This window comes from Protopterus annectens, chromosome 4.part1 (assembly GCF_019279795.1).
Source record: "Protopterus annectens isolate FY-2018-M chromosome 4.part1, PAN1.0, whole genome shotgun sequence".
NCBI classification, from domain to species: domain Eukaryota; kingdom Metazoa; phylum Chordata; order Ceratodontiformes; family Protopteridae; genus Protopterus; species Protopterus annectens.
In genome coordinates, this window is record NC_056734.1 from 459,135,784 (window position 1) to 459,155,376 (window position 19,593).

At 39.3% G+C, this 19,593-nt stretch overlaps 1 protein-coding gene across 1 annotated transcript in view; it reads left to right on the forward strand.

The window, feature by feature from the left end:
• Nucleotides 1–19,593, forward strand: part of LOC122801223 (IgGFc-binding protein-like) — a 691,109-nt gene that overhangs the window by 578,912 nt on the left and 92,604 nt on the right. The window contains exon 71 of the mRNA XM_044070776.1: nt 8,937–9,113. Coding sequence (XP_043926711.1) covers nt 8,937–9,113 — 177 coding nt within the window. The remainder of the gene's footprint in view (nt 1–8,936; nt 9,114–19,593) is intronic.

Genomic DNA, 19,593 nt, shown 5'->3' on the forward strand with positions numbered 1-19,593 from the left:
AATATTAATAACATGAAGTAGAGCATATGCCTGTCAGTCCACCAACAAGTTTAACAAAGTCAACCAAAATCCAATCTTTCTCAAACACTTTTTCTTGTAAGTCCATATGTTAAAAATTTAATTGGTGCTTTATAGTCTCATATTTATTCACCAATTTCAGTGTTGCTGGTCTTCTTCCTGTTCAACTCCATCTCCCAACCCAAAATTGCGGTTCAACTCCAAGGTACTTTTGATTCTTCTAGTCAACCCCTCTGTTTTTTCTATCTCTCAAGCATTTTCCTTTGGAGCATTAGAAAATGTTTCACTGGCAAAGTCTCTGTATGACACTTTACACCACAATAATGAGAAGATGAGTCCTCTTCTGTTTGATAGCTCACACCTTGTTAGACAATTTTTTACATTTTCCCCTTAGCCTGTTCTGCATCAAAAATTACTTTTATCCTCCATGAAAAATATTCTGAAGACAGCTGGATACAGTAGCTTGAATCACACATGTCTCTTGACATTCCTTGACTGCTGGGATAAATGTGCTTCTCTTCTGCCTGGTGCACAGTGAATTATAATTCTCCATACTCTACTGTCTCAAATGTTTAATATGTTGTCCTTCTGCCACAGTTTTGTCAGGATCAACTCTTTCTGCTGGTATGACTGCATCTTTATTAATACACCTCTTGGCTGCTTGCTAATGGCCAGGTTTGCAGAAACAAACAATGTGCCCTTTCAATTAACAAATCCTGCTGTGGAATACCAGTCCAGTTATTTATTTCTTCTTTCATAAAATTAATACAGTCTGCTCCTTCTAGCTTCCCTGGTACAGCAGAAACTCCCAGGCATTTTCTGCATAATCTGTCCTCTGACTCTGGCAATTTTTGAAAGGGCTCCTCTTGAGCAGTCTCATAGTCAGCCAGCCTTTTCTTCATTCAACCTCTTATTTTTTTTATCAGTTCATCTGATAAGTTGTTTACATATTCTTCAATTTTTTCCAGCCTTCTGTTATCCAAGTTGATATACTCCTTCAGTGCTTCATTTATTTTAAGCAGCTATGAGCACATTTGATTTATTCTTTTCCACTACATCACTGGACACCATCTATTCAACCAAAGCTGGAACTAAAAGTGCTTTTTGCAGAATAGCTGCAGGATTCTTCCCAGTCAGTGTTTTCTTCTTCACTTTTCTGACTGATTTTCTTTCAGGTTCTCCAAATTTCTTCTTTCCTAGCATCCAGGCAGTGTATTTACAAACCTGTAACTGAATTTTATAGGTTCATAGGTGTGTTAATGGCCCTGGAGCCTTTACAAGCTTAGCCCATAGAAGTGGCCTGGCATTGTGCCACCCAACTGTAGTTCCCAGTGCCTCTATTAAGTAGAGCCACTGGAGTGATCCCCAGGGTGAACTTTCTATTTCCCATCCACTCATCAAGATTTGTCTTGAAGAGGGCCAGTGAGGTGCTCTGCCTGACATGTATGGGAAGTCTATTCAAGAGCATGGGCAGTCTTTGGGTTATGAACCTGTCCCTTCAGCATGTTCTGTTGATTGTGGTAATGAGGTTGAGGTCTCTGGAGTGTGTGGTGCAGAGGGATTGGGATTTCTTTAGATGTAGCATTTCTAACAGAGCTGGGTCAGACATGGCTTTGTAAGTAAAGCAGAGATAGCCTCTTAGTAGATGATATGAGACAGAGAATAGCTGGAGGTTTTTTAGTCTGTCTGTGCAAGACGTGTTTAAGGCCTAGGATCATCTTCTTGAGGTACTTTTGTGGCCTTTCCAGCTGCTACATGTGTCTAATGAGGTACATGCCAAATGGGGCATTATGCTTAATGATTAGCCTAATGAGGGAAGAGTAGAGAGAGATGATTACCTCTTTCTTCCTGGATGCAAAACCCTTGGTAATGAGATGTGCCACATAGAATGACTTTCTGACCACAGTGGCAATGTTGTGGTCGAAGGAGAGGTTGCTGTCAACCTCTGTCCCCAGATTTCTTATAAAACCTTCAGTGTCCAGTGGGCTCCCATCAATGTGGTAATTAGTGGGAACTGTGTTTTTCCCAAAGGGGATGACAACTCATTTTTTGGCATTAAGCTTAAGGCCATGGTTTCAACATCAGTCATTGGCCTCAGTGAGGCCTTTCTGTAGGATGTCTATATCAGTTGGGGAGTTTGCAGCTTGCAGTCATCTGTGAGCTTGCTCAGCCAAGTTCTTCCATGTTGGCCTGGACATCTGAGAAGTAGACGTCAAACAGGAAAGGACCCAGGACCGATCTCTGTGGGACTCCACTCGTGACTGGTCAGCAGTCTGACTTGGAGTCCACTACTTTCACACTGTGGGTTCTATCTGTGAGACAATTTGCAACCCACCTAGTGATATAGGGGTTGATGCCTAGTTTGGTGAGTTTATTAATATTTCCTTAGTGGGGAATGGTATCAAAAGCCTTGGCCAGATTGAGGTACGCTGTATGAACTGCCTTGCCCTCATCTATAGCTCTTGTGACTGACTCAAAGAAGTCAACCAGGTTAAGCAGGCATGATCTACCTTTTACAAAATCAAATTGCATGGGATCTAGAGTTTGGAGATTCCCTATAACCTTGTTAATTAGGTCCATGATGATGCACTCCATAGTCTTACATATCAGACTCATCAGGCTAATGGGGCAATAATTCCCAGGGTTTGTAGTCGCTCTCCCTTTATGGAGAGGGATGACTGTAGTAATGCGCCAATTCAGTAGGGACAAAGCCTGAGATGAGGCTGTGATAGAACAGGGCACACTGATGTGGTGCCAATTCACTTTGTAGTTCATGTAGAACACACCCAGGGGATATTGTTGGGTCCCATGGAAGGTGTATTCTTGGCCTTGGACAATGCAGCTTTAACTTGAGCTGCAGTAATGCTGGGTGCCTAGCATTCCTCTGGTATTGTGATTGGTCCTTTTAGGGGGGGAGAGGGGTAAAGTTTGGCACTGAATCTGTCGGCCAGTATGTTGGCAATATCTGCTGGCTCAGTATATGAGGTACCATTATGTAGTAACTCAGAGCGAACCTGGGTATTGCCATGGAGATTCTTGATATAACTATAGATGGCTTTGTGGTTGCTTTTAGTGTCTGCCCCAATTCTGACTTCATAGCTAGCTTTAGAGGTTTTGATGAGGGATCTCAACTTTTTGAGGCTAATAAGGGAGTTTTTCCAGTCTTGGGACTTCACCTTTTTTCTGCAACAGTTTCTTCCTTCTGTTTTAGAGTTTATTAATGGCAGGAGACCAGCAGATTGGCTTCCTTTTTATGGAGGAGAGTGTTGTGGTTCTGTTGGGTATGGCTAGTACCATGCATTTATGTACGTGTTCGTACAGTGCATTGGCGTATGATTTGGCAGTCATGCATCTATTTTCCATTGACATATGTGCTGTGAAGTTAGCCACCTCTATTTTTAGGAGCCCAAAATCAGCTTTGGAGAAGTTTATCATGGTGGTTACCTTTGCGTGGGGTGTGAGTGAGATGTGGATTTCCATGGTGATTAGCTTGTGGTTGGATCTAACCAGGGAGGAATTGACTATTGGTGTAGAGCAACAGTTGTCCATGTTTGTAATAACCAGGTCAAGAATGCTGCTTCCTCTAGTAGGGGTAAGAATATGCTTGTCTAGGCCATTGGAACTGATGAATTCCAGGAAGCATTGGGGCAGTGTATTGGTGCATGAATAGATTTCCCAGTTGATGGAGGGGTAGTTGAAGTCACCTAGTATGAGAGTGTTGGGTTGGACCATAATAGTTTCCAGGGTGCTTAGGAACATGCAGAGAGAGTATTGGGACATGGTTGGGGACCTATAGCAGGCTATGACCTGAATCGCCATCTTACCCAAGAGGCTGGCAATATCACTGGCTATTGTTTCTCAGTTTCTTTTTTCACACTGGGAGAGATGAAATTAAGCTGTTGATCAGTGTCCTGCCATCTTGGAAGATTGGTGGAATACTAAGCTTTGTCCTTAAAAAAATGCCTTTCAGCAAAGCATACCCTCAATACCCTTTATCGTATTAGCTCCTTGTATTTGTGCAGGCTGCCTCATTCATCTGTAGTGAGTACAGGTTGTCTGGCTGTGCACCCTTTTCTTTGCAGGCTCCTTAACATGTGTGTAAACTGATACATTCATCTGTAAGAAGCCCAAGCTCCCTGGCTGTGCACTCTGCACTCTGTAAGATCCACAGCATGTATGCAGCCTGTCCTGTTCATTATATAGCAGACACAGGCTATGTTCTGTGCAGTCTTCACTGTGTCAGCTCATTAGCATGTGTGCAGTCTGCTCCGTTCATCTACATGGAGCACAAGCTGCCTAACCATGCACCTTTCACTGTGTCATGTCCTTCAGCATATGTGGGGACTGCTTCTTTCATCTATAGGGAGCACAAGCTGCTTAACTGAACACCTTTCACTCTGTCAAGTCCTTAGCATGTGTACAAACTGATCCTTTCATCTAAACAAGGCACATAGCATGTGTGCAGATTGCTCCATTCATCTGCAGAGAACAAAAGCTGCTGTTGTCCAGAATTTACTCTGCATGGTCCTTATCAAATGTGCAGATTGCTCTAGTCATCTATAGCACATGCTGCCTTGAGTTCACCCATCACTATGTCAGCTCCTTAGTATAAGAGCAGATTGCCCAGTTCATTGGTTGTGACAACAGGTTACCTCCTTTTACAGCTTTCACCATGTCAGCTCCTTACCAAGTGTGTAGCCTCCCCCAATTCATCTGACATCTGTAACTACTGCCTTATTTGCACAATTCATTGTGTCGGTTCCTTAGCATGTGTGCAGAATACCCAATTTTTCTGTAGTGTGCAGAGTATCCATGCTGTGCACAGATTGTTCCGTGAAGCATTTCTCGCACAGTCAGCCCTGTTTAGGTGCAGGGCACTCAGACTGTGATGCTATGCACTGTTTCTTGAAGCTATAACCCCTCATTGTGAAACAAGTTCTTGTAGTAGTGCTGCAACACTCTATTTGCCACTAACATGCATAGTGTACTGAGTGTTACACGCTGCTGTGTGGCACACTAAGTGAGCAATGACAGACACAGAATTCTGCTATGTATAGCAGAAGGTATCGCCAAATCTGTCTACCATCCTTTCTTCAAACTGGATTCAGGGTTCAGGTTTCCAAACTTCAGACTAATAGGACATAAACTAGATAAAATTTGCATCCAGTTCTGCTATAATTTTACCTGTTAAGCTCATATTATAAACTGAGCCACACTTAACCCCAAAAATTTAAGTGTTATAGAATTATATACAAATTCAAAATATACTTTTAGATAGCAGACAAGGACAATATGGTCTACCTAGTCTGTACATTTCCTTACCTTTTTGGATATACTACATATCTTACATAACCAGCAGTTATCTATTTTCTCAACTTTTCTTAAGAACTGCTCTATGTTAATCCCATGCATTTATAAATTCTGTTACTTCAACTGATCCTACAACTTCTTTAGGAAAGTAGCTCCAATTTTTTTACTGCCCTTTTTAATGACCTATTACTTAATCACATCTCCCCTGAGTCAACTACATTGTATCCACATACTTATCCTTGTGTTCTAATTCATTGCTCTTTTTTCAAATGTTGGTACTCATGGCTTCCCTACATATTAAAAGCAGTTATTATCTCTAGCAGACCTTCCTTCTTCAAGGCTATGCATGTGTAACTGTCCAGGTGTTTTTTATATAATATCTGGCCCAGAACACACAAGCAATTATTATTTCTCTCTCTTCTACACTTTCTCATCTTCAGTATTTCTTTTTTGTAAATTAAGTTGCTTCAGTGTGAGAACTACAGCTTCATGGTCACCACTTTTGAGTTCTTGGCAGTTCACCTTTTCCTCGGGTTGAAGCTGTTCACTCCTGAACATAGATTTCCCTTGGATCCTGTTCACCAATCCTGTGACATCAAAAAAAATAATGATAATAATTTATTCATTCATGCATTCTCCAGTTACTTCACTAAGCTAGTTCTAGGCCACATTGAGCTGAGACCTAGCCCAGGACTTATGGCACAAGCCAATCAAAGTAGTCCCAGATAGGGTGGCAACCCACTGCAGGATGAATACACTCACATACATATACACATGTACACACACACACACACACACACACACACACACACACACACACACACACACACACACACACACACACACACACACACACACACACACTCTCATTCACTGACTCACTGAACACTCACATACGGTATACTTTTTGGATGTGAGAGGAAACCAAAGTAACTAATGAAAATCCTTGCATGCACAGTGAGGGCAAGCAGACTCCATGAAGAAAACATTTAAAGCACAAGAGATGTGGAAGGAAACCAAAGTAAGTTTGGAAAACCCATGTGTACAGGGAGATATGCAGACTCTACACATAAGGCACGTCAGCAAGAAATAAACAGTAAAATTACTAAGAACAGTTGCATGCCTTGTAACCGTTACACATGTTTTATTTATGTATTTACTTTTGTTTACTGGGATAGTCTGGGCAAAAAACAGTTTTCAGAAGCAAGTTCCGTCACGCCTAAATGTCATTTTACACTATAAATGCAAATGCATGATGCTCTGATTATATCTCACAAACATTACCTGTAGTGCAAGCATTTCTGTTATATTTTGTATTTCTGAGCTCACATTTGATCTTCTAACATGTATCTATCAATTTGTCACACATCACATTTTGATGAAGAAAGGTTCACAACTATCAAGAGCTTTATACATACATCATTTGAGATTCAAAGTCTCGTCTGCTAGTATTTAGCAGTAAACAATGCCTAAAGAAATAAGTAATTTTAAGATGACAAACCTTTACTTTCCGTGCTTTGAATTTTTCTTACCGAAAATATATCAAGTGTCGCTCAGTACCCTTAGCTCCTCTGAACAGACTAAAAGCCACATCCCTTTATTTAGGGTCATATAGACTCCTGAAAGGTGGTCTGTGCCTAGCCCTCCATGTTGCAAATGACCCAGCAATCTTTAACTCTTTCACCTAAGCAGAACCAGTGGTAAAGCAAACATTAGCACTAGAGGCCTAAACTTGTACTACCACATCAATGTCACCAAATAGAGCAAGAAGTAAACAGCCCAACAAATTCCCAGTCTGTTAAATAAGCTGCTCTTACATATCAAGCAGAGTACTTCCTGGCGACCTTTTAAGCTATTTTGGGTGACTGGATGGTTGATTACAAATTTTTACCTGGGACCTATGATTGATATCTGCTTAATGAGGAATATTATTAGTATAAGCAATCCAGATTTTCTGGATTGCTTGGTGTAGTTGATAAGTGTGCACTGTATAATGTAGCCACACAGTTTCAAGCCCCACTCTGTTGTCATTTTGGACATTGTCAGTGTTCTATCAGTACTAGTTGACATGGTTTCTTGATGGTCTCCTTAGGTGTAAGCTAAGTGAGAACCTATGAACCTGTACCCCAATGGGACATTTTCAGTTACATCTGAATATTTTTACTGTATGAATTCTGAAGGCAGCAACACTAAAATGCTGAACTTTGTCGGTTAAAATATCAAACAACCAAAATTAAGATGTTGCACTTAATTTCACTAATGTAGCCTATAACTGTGCATTTTTAATTATTTCCACTCAGATTTTGCTACATGGCCATCTCGTCACACCAGTTCATGAGCACTGCCACTTTTCACGTACGGGTCATAAAGCATTTTCACACCTCATTGAGTGACTTGAAAATTTTCCCTTTGCATTCCTAACTCCATCATTAATCGTATACTCTTAAAGTATGATGAATTAAAAGCCAGCATTTTATGTGGTGAATGCAAGATTTCAGTTATACCAGCTCTAGATAACTTCAAATAACAATAAAGTAATTTTCACAATATTCCATAAGAGTGGCAGATATTAGTTTTTCGATCCAGAATAAACTGCTGTTTCTTAGACATATAATGCTTCTGAACTGTAATACTGGAAATAAAGATTTGTGGAGAAATATTCAGTGAGGGAATTCACCAAGTCAAGAACCTTTATTCCCTTACCTCAGTAACGAATATGTTCTCATGGAGTGTGATACTGGGGATGTGAAGCACAGTTCTTATGTGGGCCAGGAAATATGTCTACATTTAAAACATTCTGCATTTTCTTTAGTTAAGGTTTCAAATAATTTTTTCACTTGAGAAGTTTTTCTAATAGTTCATATTTCTCAGGATATCCGCCTTGGTATAATTATTAGGCTTTGATAACTGATGTGTTCTGTTCTTTGCATAAGAAAACTTGTCTGCATTTGCTAGTTAAAAGAAATATTCTATTACATATACAAATATTTCTGATTTTATTTTATGATAAGTGTCCATTAAACAAAAATGCAAGAATCTGAAAATCATGACTATCAAAACATCTAAGAAGCCTGTATTTATTTATGGACTACAGCCTCTATTACTTTAATCGAGTTCCTACTTTAGCTGTGCTTCCACAGCATCTCACACATATTGCTGGCCTTTATTTAAAGCTGCCAACATCCAGTTTTATATCTTGGCAAATAACTGGACCTCCCCATATAAACATAGACAGTTGTAATGTACAAGATGCTTCCTGGCTTCATTTCCATTTCTCCGCCTTATACTTGCTTAGTTTAAGAACATACATGTTTGACTACAGTTAATACACGCCTCCTTCAATGTAAGTTGACACAGAGCTCAGATGAATGTAATGTTTGCTTCATTTTTCAGTTAGCTTACATCCAGGTCAAGTAAGTCATCAGTTCTATAATAAGTCCACACTTCCTCATGGAGACTCTTCCAAAAATTATTGAAATGCCATTTTTATTGTATGGAATGGAAATGTAAAATATGCAAATCTGTTTTATAAGACACACCTCACGGAAAGTATAACTGGATTCTTAATTGCTTAAATTCTGTTTTCATTTTTCCTTTCATAACTGCAGGTGTTTTCAAGGATTGCCATGCTGTGATTCCTCCAGAGAATTTCTTTGAAAATTGTGTTATTGACTTTTGTGCCTCAAGTGGAGATAGTGTTTCACTCTGCTATGCTCTGCAGTCGTATGCTAGCATGTGCGCAGAAGCTGGAATCTGTGTGGCATGGAGAAACAGCACATTCTGCCGTAAGTTTGAACTTTAATTTAACATGCCTTACTGACATCACCACAGCTTTATAGCAATTGCAACTATATATATATATATATATATATATATATATATATATATATATATACACACACACACCTAGGACTGTTGAACGAAAGTCCGAATCCACTATCACCGAACACACTTTAATGAAAGCGCTTTCACCGAAAAGCGCTTTCGTTAAAGTGTGTTCAAAAAAAGCAAGCCCCCCTACTTTTATATTCTCACTCCGAGGTCGCACTACAGTGGGGAAAAGGGAATTTTCCCTTATCCCCACTGTAGTGCGATCTCTGCAACAGGCATACTTATGTGAAAGTGCTTCTTCAGTGAAAAGCACTTTCGCGTAAGTATGCCCGGCCATTTCACATTCGGTGAAATGGCAGCTTCAGCATTGGTCCTAGACCTATATATATATATATATATATATATATATATATATATATATATATATATATATATATATATCCCAGACCACTAATACTGAATTGATAAATAGCTGTCAGTCAAAATGTAGTACATAAATCTATTAATCTACATATCATCCTAAAAAATCATCTTAAAAAGTCTCATCAGGAACATTAATTCAACATCTTCTGGGGAGAAGCCCCCCCCATACACACATACATCTCTAATATGCAGACTATGCTACCTCTTACCATCTAAATATGTATTAACCCTGTGGCCATCACAAGTCAGAGGAAATGACATTTCTGATCCACAGAGACCTCTTGAAATTTTTTTCTAACATTGAAAATATATTTTTTTACATAATCATTGGATATTTTCAACAAATACAACAGCAGTACTACTGCTCCTTATTGAAAACCTAATCTTTTGCTATAGCTTTCATAAGAATTTCTGAAACTACACTTGCAACAAATAAATATGGCTACGGTACAAAAGCAGAATTTGGAAATTCTGTGGTAAGAAGCTTATTGTAAGACTCATCAACCTCCTAAAAAGTGACAGATAATCTAATAACACTGCTACAAGAATAATGCTCGCAGGTGCTGGGATTGCTAGACTTCCGAATAGTGATATAATTTGTCACCAATATGCTGAGCTGTGCCAGTGTGCTGTTTTGTGATTCATTGTCCTGCCTTTCCAAAAACGGCAATATCTCATTATCGTGAGAATCTCATAAATGAATATAATTTACTCTATTCAGCAGTTTTCACTGCCATACCACACAGAGACACAGACCTCTACTTCCTGCAGTGGCAGACACATACACTTACAGAAAGACAGACACAGACATTCATAAAGGCATCCTTAGAGATGGTTCTACTGTGAAACGTTGACTTTCTGAAGTGAGCATTTCAAAAGAACAAAAAAAAAAAATGCCTGAAAGCCAAAAGGGAGAAAAACTCCTTTTTACTTGTTTTTTATTGCAGGGGGCAAGCCCTCCTGCACCCCTGAGACCCTTCACAATAAAGTAGAATGCCGAGGCACTCACACATTACTCGCACACTGTTCCTGTGCCACCAACACATCATGAAGACAAGCAGCCACGCACTCCCATAAACACATTCAGTACTAGTCAGTTGAAATGGCAGTCTGAGCAGGGTACAGCTGCCTGGATTCCCCTGCTGAGATTCCTCCAACTGAAATGCATAAGTGCATGCTGAAGCCTAACGATGTTACATACACATTCTCTACACTGTCACATAGCACAGAGTGAAGCACTTAAGTACTATGCAAATATTCTAAAGAAGCAATGTACCAGGCAAAATATGATTTCTCTTTAGCACAAGCCCCTCCACCCCCAACAACCTCTGTTGAATACAATACTAAAAATATCACTTCCAAATAGCACAGAAGTACAATTTCAAGCAAAAGGGGACTCTTTGAATCACAAGAGGGTTTGCTGGTATACAATCCATTCTCATGACTATGCATTATAGGTGACATCTCAGATTCTTGGTCATTGAACACTTACTGTGCCTTGTGTACACTACTTAGACTTTGAAAGATAAACAGAGAAGTAGAGATGCAAATGTACACATAAGACATCTCAATAAAGTTATTGATATATTTCTTCTTGCCTCTCTAAAATTATCGATATGGTAAGTTAGTCAGTGCATTCTGTCATTCTGTATATTGTTCATCTCTGACTGCCTGCCATTGCTCACAAAAGGTTACAAACATAAAACTTCAAAGCAATGCAACCCACATAAACACTCCCCAATTCCAATTCCAAAGATGTTCTTAAAAGAAAAGTAAAATAAAAAAATAAATAAAACAGATGAAATTTCACATGCTACACATGCAGTATATGTAAATATTTATACACACGCATACACATGTACATCATCCATGTAATTCAACCCCACAAATATTACATTTATTTTTGAAATGAAAATGACTTAAACAATACAAAGCAAAATATAACACTGACCTCGGCTAGAGAACTAGAAAATGACACTACTGCCAATATTTGGAGGGGAGGTTACTGCACTGCTGAGTGCATCATCCTTTAAATGAAACATTAAACCAAGGTCCCACCTGCCTGTGTAGGTGGTAGCTCTGATGCATGTAAACAATTCCTCTGCACTCACTGAAATGAGTAGGGGCTGCTTTACTGAAATGCTTCTCTTAATATACATTACTGTTCATTTTTATATATACTTTCATTAATAATATTTACAACATAATTTTGCTATTTTCAACCCCTTACCTCCCTAGTCTTTTTATTACAGCTATATTTTAATTTCCTCATTAATTCTTCATTGCTTTTACTTTACTTTAAAATAATCACATCTTCTGTTCCACAGAATCCATAAGTCATAAAAATCTTTATCCTATTTATCCATATCCATTTTACTCTCCTCTAAACTTCATATGCAAGTGCGTATTCATATCAATAATCTTGAAACAGTCATCTTTATTATTTTTTTAAAGAGCATCCAAAACATCCTGATTGTTTTATAGTCCAAAAAATAATGCTGAAATATTTTGTCTAATGTACACAAATATTAGTCTTTCCTTTTGAACTATATGTTTCATACTCTGTTCACAAGTCCAGTGTTATTCTCCATGAAAGAATCCCCAAATTCATAAAAATCCACCAAATTTTTCTGCCTGTTACATACTTCAGTGTAAGTAAGGCCTATCTATAAATAGACTTACACCGGGGGCCAGATTCCAAAAGACCTGCTCTCAGTGTAAGTGGTCACTTACATTGGGAGCTAGCCTTCTGGAATCAGGTCCTATATATACAATAATCTACATTTACCTCACTTTAAATCGTTATAATAAGATATACCAACATTAACATCTTACCCCTCACCCTTTCCTCCATAATTATTTCATTTTAGTTATCATGCATCACTCTCACAACTTATTAAATAACAGTTCTTCACATCTGTTGTTCTGTATCACCAAAACAGTGCTAATTATCTTACCCACTCTTTATTTTATTTAATTTTGAATCATATATACCATATGCTATCATCTCCATATTAATTTTTTAAAACATTCATATTGAGATTCAGATTTAATTTTCTCAAAATGTCATTAACCTTTCATATTCAAACAAAGCTTGCTCAATAGTTTTCTCCAGTTTCCATATCTTAGACATCTCTCACTTACTTGTTTGTATTTTATTTGTCTTTTAACAGGTAGTTTCTTTAACAAAAGTCTCCTAAAAAACTCCCATTTCTTTGATTTCCATAGACTTTATTTGTCTTCTCCTTTATTGCTTTTTAATCTCAAACCTTTACTCTTCCCATGGCCTAACATAATAATATAACTTCTCAATAAATTGCTCATACAATATTTTTCTATTTTTAGGTAACTGTCCCATTACAATATCCAATTTTTTTTTGTTTTCCAAATATTACATCAGTTCTCCAACAACATATTTCTTTCAGTATAGGAAGATAGATGTCACAGCTAACATTCTCCTAGTCAGTATAAATACCATTAATGGTGTCCCCTGAAAAAAGGCTGCTGGACTAGCAGGGCTAAGCAAGTTAAAAGAGTGTAACTAAAATAAATAAACTGGGCCTCATTCTAACTATTTAAATTAAGATGAAACAAAATAAAAATAAATAATTAAACAATGAAACTAACTAAACATAACATAACCTTCACTACACTATTAAGATGCATTTAAAAATTTGACACGTTACAGGGATAAAAGCCTGAACATGACCTGCATGACCCATTATCGGTTAACAGTATGAGATGGGGAGGACTGAGTGGCCAACATGGCTTGTCCATCTTTGGGGGAGCAAGACATTCAGCATGCTACAGTGCTGGAACCTACTGGTGAGTTATAAGGCATGCAGCACATAGGTCTGGAACATGCACTTGGCTCTTCCATGCCATGTTGCCATGGTAGGTTGTATGGAATGTGCACAGGACTGTGCATGACCAAAGAGGAAGGTATACCAGGCCTTCACTTATAACAAGTGTACATGTCAGCCACCAGGAGAGGGTTTAAAGTCAGCAAACCAAAAACATTGCTGGCTGTCTGGATGCTGGCATCCCACAAGTGACTCTGACCCTTTTGGGAGACAAAATGGTTCATAAGCAAGTACTAGGCAATCAGTCTAGAGATAATTATAAGCCTGACCAAAATCCATATTCAGAAGCTCCTGTCAGCCTCTAGTAGGGCAGGACCAGAGGAGAAATAAAGGCTGTCCATCCAATTATTTACATTTACCTTGAAGGTGGCAGAGGTGCTACCTCTGCTTGACATGTGGCAGAAGTTTGTTCTAGAAGTGATGGCTATGCATCTGTCTTACCAGTCTGTCTTATTTGTCTGTTGATGAAGGTTTACTTTCTTTAACCAGGTATTTCAGGTACCATTTATTCCGCAAAGGAATAGGAGGAGGTCAAACAGGGTTCAATACTACAGTTCTGTAAGTAAAACTTATTATAACAGTAGATGTTCAAATGATCACTGCTGCAGTATCCTTAGCTGAGCAACCAAACTGTCAGAAAGCATGAGCTGAGTTGACTAAAAGCCAAATTTGGGTACAATTCCTTCAGAGCTTTACTGCCAGTGGAATGAGGGAGGCTGAGCCCTGAAAGGGCAATGCTAGGAACACGAAAAAATAAACATCCACACCCTGGCATAAACAGCACACACCAAAAAACAAGGGGGAAGGAGGGAAGGAACAGTTATTGCGGAGGTGATCATTCAAATATCTGCATTTACAGTAAGTTTTACTTACACAACTATACTGTGTTCATCATAGTGCAGACTGCAGTAGCCTTAGTTATATGGGTATATTACCTTAGCTAACTGCAACTGGGAGTTAGAAGGAAAAGAGTCCAGGAGTCCCTGGAGAATGGTCCTAGCAAACCTTGATCTGGACCTAGAGAAAGAATCAAGCATATAGTTCTCTGTAAAAGTATGTACAGAGAACCGAGTGGCAGCTTGTAGAATACTTCTAGAATCCAATCCTTTCCAAAAAGCAGTAGATGAAACCAAGGCCCTGGTGGAGTGGGCCTTCACCGTGCCTGGAATAGTTCCATTATGGTGGCTATTTACCTTTTGTCCTATTCATCATAGTTCTGTTATGGTGAGTATAACAAAAGGTAATAGCCTTAGTCAACCATTTGGGAATAGTCTGTTTTGACACAGGTTATCCATTCTTCGTACCTTCATAAGAAATTAATAATTGATCCAAGGATCTGATAGATTTAGTTCTGTCAAGATAGTTCCTGAGTTTTCTGTTGACATTCAAGGTTTGGAGTGCCCTTTCTCTCTCATTTTAAGTTCAGAAGAGAAAATGGGGAGATGGATACTTTAATGTAACTCAGATACCATTTCAGGCATAAAATAAGGATTAGTTCTGAAAGAAACCATGTCCTTATGGAAAATGAAATAGGGCTGACTCACCATAGGAGCATCCGACTCAGATACCCTTCTTGCAGAGGTTAGAGCAACCAGAAAAACTGTTTTTCATGTTAAGAACCATAGGCCAGCCAGGTTAGTTAGTTCAGATGGAGCAGGTGTTAACTTCTTAGCTTCTCTAACACAAAATTAAGATCCCAAGGAGGAGGCCACAGGTTTTTCTGCAGGCCTCTTATGCAAAACCACTTTCAAGAACATTTTGACATGATACTGCATTGAAAGAGGAGAATCCATGGGCAGACATGCTAAATGGCCAATAAATTAACTCTGATACAGGAATAAGAAAGGCCATAGGATAGTAACTCACACAGATATTGCAGAACCAGACAGCAACTAGCTCTGAATGGGTGCTGGCTATGTTGCTGGTACCAAATGGAAATTCTTTGCTAATATATAATTTTAAAGCAGGCTGTCTTGCCTTCATTATTACCTGTTGCATGTCCTCAGTAAACAGGTGCCTAAAAAGCATTAAGAACCAATCATCCAGGCATTCAATAGAAGTTGATAGATGTAGGGGTGTATCAAACACCCCTGTTCTTGTGTGAGTAGATCCAGTCTGTAAATAATATTGTAGTAATTGTCACTGTTCATTGCTAAAAGAAGGGAGAACTATGGTTGCCTGGGCCAGAAGGGAGTCACCATGATGATCCTGAGGGATTTCTTCTGAATCTTCAGAAGAACCACGGATATTAGTGGAAAGGGTAGAAAAGCATACAGGAACATTCCTGTCCAAGGAAAAAAGGCATCTGTCTTCCAGGCCTTCTTGCATAAAGTTCTGGAATAGAACCTTGCATGTTGATTGTTCAGAGAGGAGGCAATGAGGTCCCTTGACGAACTCCCCACAGATGGCTCAACTCTTAGAAGACCTCCAATTAGTTTCCATTCATGAGGATCTGCCTGGTCCTGCTCAGCTTGTCTGCCATAGAGTTTTACTCTGACAGAAAGTAGGATGCCTGTAGACTGAGAATGTGCTGTGAAGCTACTGTATATCCCAAGCTAATGTAGCTAGTGCCTTGATCAGGACAACCATCTTCTTGATATGTATCTGCTTGGGTCTGTCCTTGGTGTCCTACAGTCCCCATAAACTTTTATCCCTTCCGAAACTGTTCCCCAAGCATAGTCGGAAGTGTCTGTGGAGCTTGACTGCTTTGTAGCAGGGAGGGAGAAGGAGAGACCTGGATTCAAGGACATCTGTTGTCTCCACCAAAAAATTTCTCTTCTGACAAACCCCAGCATTGGGATTTGAAAAGATAAAGGTTGTTGATGCTGGGACCAAAGAGATTTCAGATACCACTGTATCTTTCTCATGCCGAGTCTTCTTAAGGGTATCATGAGAATCTTAGATGTCATGAGACCCAAAATCCTGAGGTATTCACTCGTAGTGTCCAAAATATGAGTAGAAAAACTCAGAAATAGATATAAATGTTTATATAAATATCGACATTTCTTTTCCGAAACAAACAAACTGGTAAAGCAATAAAAGTGAAAAGCCACCAACCGGAATCAAGTGGAAAATTTATTACAACGAAACGTACTTCGAACACACAAACTTTAAAACAAAAATAACCAAATATATATAAATGTATATGTGTTTATATAAATATCTCATTTTTTTCCTGTGGAAGAAAATCTCTTTGAACTGAGGTGTCCAGTTGACATTCCTGGAACACAGTCCTGTGTGAAGGAGGCAAGAAAGACTTTTGAATGCTCTCTTGGAATTCCTGCTTGAGTAAGAGATCTCTCACCCAAAAAGAAGCTCCTGACACTTAGAAAAAGAGTCTGCAAGGATAAGCAAATGCACAAGGGGTGCCAACATCCTAGATCTGGTGCTTACCAGTATGGGGGACCACTGTACCAACCCCAGTGTGAGGTCTTCCCACCTGACCCCACACCCCCTTAGCAGCAACTAAACTAAAAAAACTACTCCAAAGCAGATTATAACCTTTTATGGGATGGTATAAGTAGCTTCACTGCACATCCCCCCTCAGATGGAACTGGCAGCTATCTTCTACACCAATGCTTTACACAAACACCTTCATAACTGCATTGACTCAGTTGTAACAGATAGGACCAAAACAAGCTTCTCAAGGAAGAGCAAACCTGCCTCGTGCACAAGTGCCATTAACAGGCTTTACAATAAGAGGAAGAAATTACTGTGTAAGAGTAAGAGGGAGCAAGACCTGAACTGGAAAAACTCCTTCCTCGGCTTAAACAAGCAAATATGACTTCTTGTGATGTCCTCCAAAGCAAACTATGAATCCAAATTAGCTACCTCTACTAAGGACACCTATAAGGTGTTCTTTAGTTACATCCATAGCCTAAAAGGAAAGGCCCAGATTTGTGCTGATCTGGTAGTTAATGACACCACATATACTGGCCAGCAGGTTCTGTGAAAACTTCACTCCCCTGTCCCCACCACCTGTACTCCATGACATCCCTACCATCTGTCCCCTACCTTGTATCTCTAAAGAGCAGGTCATAAATGCCCTCTCTAAGGCCAAAAACACAGCATCTATGGAACCTGATAACATCCCAGGCTGCATCCTACATGGGCTCCAACAAGAATAAGCGACACCATTGGGTATTCTTTTCAATCATAGTCTAAGAACCAGCTTTGTCCCAAGTGAATGGAAAATAGCCACCCTTATTCCCTTGCACAAAAGTGGGGCTTCCACTAACCCCAGGAACTATAGACCTATTAGCCTGACTAACCTTATCTACAAGGCCATGAAGTGAATCATCATGGATCTAATCAACAAAGATATAGGTAATCTCCACAAACGTGAGCTTACTCTGTTTGGATTTGTCAAAGGGACATCATGGCTGTTAAAACTGGTGGACATCATCGAGGCAGTAACCAAAGCCCTGGATGAGGAGAAATCTATGAATACAGCCAACCTAGACATAGCCAAGACTTTTGACACTATCCCCCACTTGTAACCAGTGGTGTTCCACAGCGATCAGTCCTGGGACCTCTACTGTTTGAAATCTATTTCTCTGAAGTACAAGCAAAAACTAAAGGTCTGTGGCTGACAAAGTTTGCTGATGACCGCAAACTGGGAGTGGTCATATAATTCTCCAAATGATGTCAACATCTAAAAGAGAGTTTTATACAAACAAATGATTAGTGCCAAAGTCATGGCCTTAAAGCCTTAAACTCAATGCAAAAAATGTATTATCATCTCTTTTGGTAAGAATGATGTTCCTGCTATCTTCCACATCAGTAGCAACACCTTAAGTATGCACTCAGTGGTGACAGACCTGGGCACACAGATTGACAACAACCTTACCTTTGATCAAAGGAATTCTATATTGCTCATCTCATAAGTAAGGACATTGCCTCCAAAAAAAAAAGAAGTTATAACCTCCCTGGACTCCTCCCTCATCAGGTCAATAATTGAGTACAACTTTCCATTTGGTATGTACCTTTCCAAGCACCTGCAGCAACTGGAGAGGCCACAGAGGTTCCTCACAAGGAACATTCAAGGTCTTCAGCATCTGTCCTATGTGGATCATCTGAAATCACTGTCACTTTATTCTGTTTCATACAGAGTATTGAGAGGTGATCTCTGCCTTGCATATAAGGCAACCTCTTACCCTGTTTTATTGGAAATGCTATATATCTGCAAGTCAAATGGTACACGAATTACTTGCTCTAAAGACCTTAACCTAGTATGTGACATTAATAGAACCTGCTGGAGGGACAGATTTGTTTCCCCGGAGGTTACCACGCCTTTGGAACAGACTTCCACCTCATGTCAAACAGAGCACCTCATTGGCACTCTTCAAATGCAATCTGGACAATTGGATGAGTAACCATAAATTCCCCCCATAAATTCACCCTCATTGGCACTCTTCAAATTCAGTCTAGATGATTGGATGGGTAACAGTAAATTTGCCCCCAGGTTTCCACCTGTGTCCCTCTTGGACAGGGGCAGTAGGTGCTGATCTTGGAAATAAGGGTAGAACTTGGCTAGGCTTGTAAGGGCCCTAGGGCCATTAGCCTAGTTACTTCCTATGATCCTATGATCTAAATATGAGAAAAACATGGATAACCTGTAGCCTGCATTGAGCTATAACTGGTACTAAACATTGTGTGAATGTTCCTGGTGCAGTGAATAGATAATGTGATACAGAGAACTGATAATGTGATACAGACACATTAAACCTAGTCTAGTTTTGCCAGGAAACTTGAAAGAAGAAGTGGTAACAGATTGTAAAGTGATATCATTTTGAATTTGAGTACAATCACAAACAGCTTTAGGAAAGCAGATCCAGGACTAGTCTCCAAGAATTTTCGTTTTTTTGGCACAAGGAATATCTTTGAATAAAACCCATTCACCACCTGGGAATGAGGAACTGATTATATCACTCCTTTGGACAGCATGTGAAGAATAACTAGTCAAAACAAAAGAGTCTTATCTGATGATGAGGAATTTCTGGAAAGGAAGAATTTCCTCCTCTTACTACCAAATGTAACTTTGATGAAAGATTTTCACAACCCATTTTCTGAAACTATCTGTTCCCTAAGTGAAAAATGGAGAGCCAGACTTTCTGGAAGAAAAATGGAGTCAGGGTAAAAATGGTTC